At 35.6% G+C, this 9198-nt stretch overlaps 1 protein-coding gene across 1 annotated transcript; it reads left to right on the top strand.

The window, feature by feature from the left end:
- The first annotated feature begins 446 nt into the window (after positions 1-446).
- LOC117345235 lies at positions 447-8751 on the top strand. The gene is made up of 3 exons (XM_033908261.1): positions 447-782; positions 4330-4561; positions 5763-8751. The coding sequence occupies exons 1-3, from the start codon at positions 514-516 to the stop codon at positions 6339-6341; spliced, it is 1080 nt and encodes a 359-aa protein (XP_033764152.1). The 5' UTR covers positions 447-513; the 3' UTR covers positions 6342-8751.
- Positions 8752-9198: the final 447 nt, after the last annotated feature.

Here is a 9198-nt window from a genome sequence, read left to right as displayed (position 1 = left end):
GAGCAAAGTAATTGAAAAGAGACCGTACGCGCGCGCGTGCAACTAATTAAAATAGTGTTAATTAACAGGTCATTTAAAAATAATACAATTAAAATATGTGTCACGGATATAAAAGAAAAGATGTATTATTAAAATGAATAAATGAAATACGATAGGAGCATGGTATTGATCCGATGTATTTCCTCGAAGTTGTCTATGTATACTCAAGAGACCTATATATATACTATAACAATTGGGCTATACGTTATTATTGTCATAATACAATCTAGTTCCAGACACCTGCAGTATTTTGTTCATTTCATGGGTAGCATGGTTACTTCAGATATATAATTTTTATTTCATTGGATACTTTATAGTAATACCAACACAGATGCATGTATTAACACGAAAAGTTGAGTACTGGCGCCAAAAATTGGATTATCGTTCTTGGGTGATCGCCTGAAGGTGTCGTTGCCAGCATCCGCCATATGTATTGGAGAACTGTCACCGATGTCAACATTGTGATATCGGAGCATGACTTACGACTTACCGAGTGTGTCCTACATGGCACTGTATATTGTGTCCATGCACATCGTCAGCAGTAACTCTCGGAGCTCAACAGGTGCTAATCATTGGAGGCTCAATGCAGACGAGGGCAAAGTAGTCCAAGCCGAGGAATCGGAAAACGACGGATTTTTAGAGGATGGGTTGATGACAATACTTACACGTAAAGTAACTGAAAATGGTGAATGGAGAGTGGAAGACGAACAAAAACAAATACCATGTGACAGAATAACAGACAGGTATACAATATAATGTGTGGTGATTATCATATGACCATCAGTGACTGGTTTCGATTTCATCTGTTTATATTGAAACCACATGTATACGTGCATCACATGCATTGCATTACAATATTTGTGTATTATTTTCTTCCCAGAATAAAACAGCTGACCATTTTGGTGAAGTGAAGGGGTACACATATTTTAGATGGTTCCAAAGTCATCGACATCGCATCTGAGTTCACATGTTGCAACGAATGAACCGTTACCAATGTAGTTTTTTTTTTACATATATATATATGTTGATGTCTGATAAAGCTACTGCTGACAGTGTTGTAGCAATCGTCACATTTTCTATCTTGACAGTCAAGTGTCAAATGCTTTTCTGTAGAATGTGCCAAATGCTTTCTGCAACTGTTTGTGTAGCCCAAGTTTCCTCTGGCCCTGACACCAGTCTTACACATCCTTACATACAGACCAAATAACAACAATTTGTGCAATTTTATACAGTATTGGTATTCCACTATTCGCCAGAAACAATATCATGCATAATCATCTGCATATCATCCATACTAATGTGTGATAGCTATAATAGTATACACAATTATTACTCAGTGGTTTAGAGTGATCAATATTGTAAATGGAGAATGTGCCTATTGAGGTACCGGTGATATAGATTACAATAACAATATATACCGGCATTGTGTAATGTAAATCCATGTTTGTATGAAATAATTAATGAACCTTTAATAAATAATGGGCATAGATCTTTATAAGCGCTGTGTATCGCAAGGTGGGTAGCGATACGATTCGTGGTCACTAAGGCCAAATAAAATAATATATGTGTTTCTGGTAACGCCCTTGAAAAAAGAAGGGTAGGTAGGCAGGTTTTTTTTTTTGAAACCACATTTATCGACCAATATCTAACCAATATCTTATATTGACTATTGTACATTTGAAAATATGTCATATGGCAATTGCTAAAGTATTAACATAACACTTTTTTTAACTTCAGGTGTTTTTTTTTTTAATAATTTCAAATAGTCATTGGCTTCCAGTCGAGGAAAGTCCAGGTCCTTTTTGACAAAGTAATCCAGCAAGTCATTATGTAACTGGTCTTAAGCATTGATTTTTGCCCCACTGTAACAAAATGTTTTAAGTATTATAAATTAATCTGGAGTGAGAGATCTCCCTCGATAAATCCGGGAGTTTGAAACCGGCCTCCTGTGTTTACTATTACAAAGTACCCAATGTTAAAGTCCATGTTTTTGTGTCAAGAGCTCTTTCAATAGTACAATGTTTCAACAATCATCCATTTTCATGTGAGAACATTGAAATTGTATATTTATATATTATTAATGATTTTATTTCATTTGATAGATGACCATCGATCATTGACAGGTCTTTATACCCTTCCATTAACAGCTCAAATGCATTAACCGCCGATGTAGTTGCTTCATTAACAGCTGTTAAAATGACATTTCTCTCAACAGAACCTTCACAGCTACAGTGAAGACATTTTACACCAAGAGTTTGAACATCGCCCACAGTCATTGACCCATCGACCTCAAACGATTCTGAGGATGGGAACAAGTCCAATTGAGCCTCGATTTTAACTTGGAAGCCTTTAAATTGTTCTTTGTGGTGCTCATCATATATACACTGCATTTGAGTTGATGATGGGATAGCTGTCATCATGTTCTTCTGGCTCATGTGCGAACATTTGGCAAACTTAAGTGCTAAAATGTGCGGCAAACATGATATGAGAGTCGCCACCATTGTTGTTGTTTTTATCAAAGTGGAAAAATCCCGTGATATTCCGGACAGTAATAGCTTAGCGGATGGTACAAATAAGAGGCATTCCGAAATAAAATTGAATTTGTAAAAAAAATAGACGGGAAGTCGGAAACCCTATATAAAACCCAGATTTAGTGCAAATAATCCGGGATTTTTTTTAGTTTTTTTCCCCAAGCTTATAAAAAAAAAACACGAGTCGACAGTGTTTTCATAGGGTCGGTCGGGTTACCGGAAACAGGAATATTTTTTTGCTTGGCCCTATCAATATGTATCGCAATATATATATATATGAGAAAATGATGAAGGATCAGATATCTGGTATTCCAACGTACAGTAGACATGTTTGTTTTTGTGGTATTTCTGGAATATTTGAGTCTTTGTCTACATTTGTTACAAAAAACATACTTTTTGTCTGTTTCCCGCAAAACGTTCATGAATTTAGATAATTTGGATTTGAAAGAACTCCAACAGGCAGCTTTTTCATAAAAGCCGCTGGAACGGCCTTGTCAGCCATGTTGTTTACTACAAAATGTAAGCTAACGTTGATCAAGGGAGATAACTACAAATGTTCAAGTATCACGATACAAATCAAGGACAGACGATGCATTGATGCACCACTCTGCGATCCAATACATTGATGCATCTGTGAATCGTTACACTAATCAAATCTTTATAGATACTTTGTCTTAGCAGCTGTTATCAGTCTTCACATAGATAGATCACTAATATGCAGGGGGGGGGGGGGGGGGGGGGGCATTATTCAATGTGATTTAGAGAAAAAAAGAAATGCAATGAATTCATAAGAATAAGGCATACCAATAATAATCTATCTGGGTTAATTTTTGTTGTGTGTGATGTCATTCTATGCATGGTCTGACTCTCTGTAGTTGACTAACATGATAACACACAAATGTATCAGGATTATATACTGTATGGCAACAGTGAATATCTAAAGTATTACAACGTACCTGGAAGAAAGAATCTGGTCCATCACATTAGTTCTGAAGTCAGTCATTTTTCTTTGATGTACGTCAAAGGTCACAACTAGGTCAGAGTGACCTACTTTTGGCATATGTGACACACTACCTCCTTTATTAGCTTATAGGTGAACCAATGCCCCAAGTATGAAGTGCCAATGTTAGGAAGTGTAGATAGAGCCCAGACATGTTTCTTTGATGTAGGCCAAATGTCACAATGTAGGTCAAGAGTGACCTACTTTTGGTATGTGACCCATAGCCTCATTTCCTTGAACCCTTCCCACAAATATGAAGTGCCAGTAATAAGAAGTGTAGACGATATAGCCTGGACAACATTTTTTCTTTGATGTAGGTAAAAGGTCACAATGTATGTCAAGACTGACCTACTTTTTGTATGTGGCACATAGCCTCCTTTAGGTGAACCCATGCCCCAAGTATGAAATGCCAATACCAGGTATATGGAATAGTGTAGGACAAGAGATAAGATAATGTGCGGAAGGACTGTCAGTGTCATCAGACATAATGCAAAACTATAGCCCCCCTCCAGTTTCTGGTGGGGAACTTAAAAGGCCAACTAGTGGCCTATTTTAATTATGATACAGGAGTAATGCATGCTTCCTTGACTTGGTTCTGAGCATGGGATTATTATGCCAAAGACATTGCAAGGTTTCATCCATTATCTTTTACAAGTACATGTATAATGTATATGTACATAATGTCATTTTCACAAAGTGAAATAAATGTCAATGTTAATTAATTTTGTGACTAATTTATGATTTTTTTCTTATTTGCAGGACTGTTTCAAGTCCCATAGAAAATAAACCTCCTCCTGAAAAGAAAAAGCTGACTTGTGGTAAACCAGTAAATTATACTCAATATGATCATTTACGAGGAATTGCTAACAGGAATGAACATAGCCACATCCCAGAACCAGAGGTTGCTATGATGTTTCGGAGGAAGGGTAGTAAAACGTCAGAAATAGATATGACTGAACTGGAGGAAAGACTAAAGAAATCAAAGAAAGAGGTAATAATTTTACCATCATCTAACATTGATAAGATAATACTAGTAGACAGTTCTTGGTCCAACAGAACAGACAGTTGATAGTCAGCTTACCTGTTCATGTCCTGAAGGAAGGAGTAAATTAATGAAAAATATTCTTCCTTTTGGGGGACTCGAACTAGCAACCCCTCGCTCAGTGTTCATCCTACCACTAAACCTAGAGAAAAAATAGTCGCTAGCCTGAAATAGAAAGGTGTCACCAATATATGATACTCTTCAATTTTAAATGTAAATCATGAGTCAGCTACAGTTTTGTGGCCTGGGGAAGCAGTTCCAGGATTCTTTCCTGTTATGACAACAATTTGGATTGTTCCCTATACCCCTGAAATGATTGATTTCATTCATCATCCTCTGAAAGTGTTTTGCTACAATAATCTTACATGAAAAATATTGAAATTTTCTTTACCAAATTAAATTCTCCGCGTTGATTTCCATATATATCTGATTTCCGGATTTGGAATGAAACTTCTTCAAAGCTCGAGTACTTAAGTATTCATTTCAGTGACCTGCTGTTGTGTGTTTTTATATGTGAAATCAGTTTTAATTGAAATGCCTTGAATAAGTTATTTTATCCAAACATATGTCATTCATGATCAGTGAAGTACAGTGTACCCTCGACCTATCGCCACCTGAATCTACCGCCACCCTCGCATACCACCCACTATACCCCTAGAACGGATTTCCCTTCTATATAATTCCCACGTTAAGTTCGCCACCCTCGCATACCGCATATTTATAGAATCAGGGTATTTCCTTTTTCACAGGTAACTTAGTTATACGCTTGAATGAGTTTCTATCGGTCAGGTAGATATATGTATCGATGTTTATATATGTGACAATTATTTGGCTTCGTCTGTCGAGATGGAAACTCCGAGACGAAAGCGTGTTCTTCGTGATCATTGCCAGAAGGGTACGAAATGTACGGTCAATACCATGGTGTCTTATATGTTTTTATTTAGTAACAATATCACTGATCTCCTGACTTATATAATAGTATGAGCAGTCAGAGCAGCTGAAATACATGTATACGTTATTCCATTTTGCCATTCACAAAGCTCCATTATAGCTCTTATTGTTATTGAATAAGAGACAGAAAAAGTCCATTGATTTCCAGAGGATCATGTGATATGATGTCTAATTTATTTATTTTTGTGTGTATTTCCAGAAACCTAAATCAGTACAGACTCACAGCCAAATAGGAAATTTTTGGAGAATAAAAGGCAACAGTCTGTTTGCGATAGAGTGTTTCCGGAAGGCACTGTCTATATCACCTAATAACCCAGAGGTTTTATTGTATCTCGCTCGGGTACTGTTTAACCTACAGTATTTGGACGATGCTATATTCTTAACGCGGCGCTCGTTAGTGATGCAGCAGCCGAACAGTGAGAACTCATGGCTCCAACACTACACACTAGGGGAGATACTCAAAGCCTACGGACATTATCAGGAGGCTACCCTCCATTTTAGACATGCACTAGATTTGAATCCTGGTTACCAGCCAGCAGAGGCCCACCTGCGGGAGATGGATGGGGCACCTAACCCTTCTGTCACACAGTACACACTATTTATCATCTTGTTTCTGGTACTAGGAGTAATTTTTGGAGTTATCACATCTATAGAAGCCAACTTTGAGGACAGCAGCGAGGTGAAAACACAACGGCACTTCAACAGAGCCATGGCCATGCGATCAATTAAGCTGGGGATCAATCCACGTCTAATAAGGATGAGGAAAATGAACTGCTAAATACCATTTCGCACATATATACAACAGAGTCTGTCATAGTCTGTCATATTGGTGGTACACTTTTTTCGCATGATGAGATTGACTGGAAATAACTGCACACATTCTGTCAAAACCATACTATTATATGATAATGGTTGAACATTTTTTAATGGCATTCATAGGAAATAATATAGGCTGTTTATCTAAGTACACTGATTTCTCTGTAAAATACTGCAGTTTTTAGTGAAGTTTTAACAATGATGTTGTTACTGATAATATTATCAGAGTTATCTCCCTTCAACTATTGTCCGGAGACAATTTTCAATGTTTTGAACAAGAGTTTTATTTTTCAAACGTACAAAATGCACAACATTTTCATTAGTGCTTATAATAGTTATTACCATCAATGGATATATATTGTAATAGTTATATTGGTGATAATATTGTTAAGAAATGATTAGTCATGCATGTAAATATTTTATTAGAGGTATTATTGAAAAAAAGAATTTGAAATGTGTAACTTTGGTTAAATGTTAGTAGGATAAGAAATGGAACAAACCCATGTAATATCGGTTTCAGGATACATAGAAAATAGAGATCTAACACATGCGTTCAGAATCATCCTGATAAGCTGTCAGCAGTTTTATGTTTACTTTCAATGTTGTGTAAACAAAAGAATTTGTTCTTTTGACCAAAATGAAGGTTTTAGGTTTTAATGTTTTAAGTGATCTTATAATCAAAACGTGTTTTTGCTTTTTATTTGAACATGTAACCCAGTAAAATCTTTAATATTCAGTGAGAAAATAGGTGAAATATCAATATTGTATTGTGTTCATATATTGTTTGATGAAGGGAACCACAGAGTTTTCAATTTCTACCAATGCCCCATTTTTCATAACTGTATGATGAGTGCTGCATTTAGATGCCAGACAAGTCAAAACCCTGAAGAAAATGCAAAAATATATTAATGTTTTCCCAATATTTTAGAATATTGGTGTAGTTAAGCCTTATCCGACTCCAATATTTAAAGATATTACATGCTTTACTTTTTGTTTTTAATCTGATTTTTTGTTTGCTTTTTGTTTTAATATCCTCTATAATGTCTTCCAATCTCAGTGGTTGTATACATTTGCTGCTAAAAGATCTTATATTGTCTAGAAAACAGCTACACCAAGTATATTCGTGTATAAGTAATAGATATGTAGGTGCTATACAAATTGGACATATGTTCAATATTACTTTATAACGTATGTGTTTTACAATAACCATATTCGACCTATTAAGCTCACCTGCCCCTATAAGTGCACCCCCACCTTTTTCCAGGATGGGTGGATAGTTGTACTAATTCAAACATAAAAAAGGTTCTACCCCACTGTTCAGTTATTATAATCTTCAATCTTTTAACCAAAGACTGGATTGTTTTTGCTACATAAAGATAAATATGTCAATTAAAATGTTTTCAAATGGAAACTTTTCTATGCACATGGTTTTATTAAACATACAGTTTGCATATTTGGTTTAATATGGTAATTTAAATTAAGCATTGATAAACTATAACTGAGTACTCTTAGACTACAATATTGTTAAATAAGATAGGGTATACAGCTGTTGTGATATATAGAGATAGGGTATAGTGAATATTAGAGATATTGAACATTTTTATTCTTTTGAAAAACTTCTTCATAATCAAATATTGACAACAACCAAATCTAAGTTGCAGTCCTTTGCCCATCCGCCAATTTCCATCTCTGATACACCTGCATGTGTATTACACATAGAAGAAGTATTTGTTGTGAAATACAAATAATTATCATCATCGAGTAAATTCTGAACAGAAATCATAAGGATAGAAGTGTACTCCTTACATGGACTTAGTATGGATTCCTAACCTTCCAGCTTTCTCAATCAAGTATCTATAGCTACCCAATGACTTAGTCATGTCTTGTGTCAGTATAATATGGGGCAATATTTATCTCAAAACAACATATATATGAAAGTATTGAGCTGAAATAGATATATATAATATTGATTTTCCTGGATAGTAACATGCCACTGCTATGTTGTCATTCTCTGTGGCTTGTACACATACTGGATGTTGATATAAATACTGACACAAATAAATCTTGTTTTTTAAATCCAAGACCATGCAACTACCTTTAAACAATGTATGTTGTCGTCTTCTTGTTAAATTTTTCCTTCTTTTGATAAAGAGCCAGATAGAATCTACCCTGCCAAACATATGTTGTCATCCTGTTAAGTTTTGTCTTCCTTTCATGGTTGAGCCAGGTAGAATCTACCCTGTCAAAGGTCTGTTGTTCTCCCAAATAGGATAGTTATGTTTCCCATTTTAAGTCTCTGTTTATTTGACTGGTGCCATTTGTCACTTAAAAGTCCCAAAGTCAGTGGACATGATATTAAAGAATTCAATGAACATAGTTTTCTTTTGTTTATAGCTCACTTGCCCAAAAGGCAAGTCGCTTATGCATCATGGTGCACTGTCTGTCGTCTGTCTGGCAGTGAAGAGGCCCAGATCTGTGATAGTAAGCCTGAAACATTTTACAATAACTAAAGAGTCTCAAAGAGCTGACAATGTGTCTGTAGCAGGGATCAAATGTGCTTAACTCTTTGAATGACTCCTGAACCTCAAATTGTTCTGCCTTTTTTCCTGTAATTTGAAAAAAGCATGAATGCAAAGAGGGAACAGAATTTGATATAGAGAAAATGCAGAAAAATGTGGATGGAAGAATTTGACCATAACTCCAACTCCAATACTTTCTAGTATTTTGAGACAAATGTGGCGAAAATACAAAATTCTGATTAGTTTGATGTCATGTAAACCTCTTTGCTATGAATTAGCTGGTATAATTGCTTCTCAAAG

The sequence above is a fragment of the Pecten maximus genome, chromosome 16, assembly GCF_902652985.1.
Source record: "Pecten maximus chromosome 16, xPecMax1.1, whole genome shotgun sequence".
NCBI lineage: Eukaryota > Metazoa > Mollusca > Bivalvia > Pectinida > Pectinidae > Pecten > Pecten maximus.
This window is presented reverse-complemented; position numbering and strand designations above follow the sequence as displayed.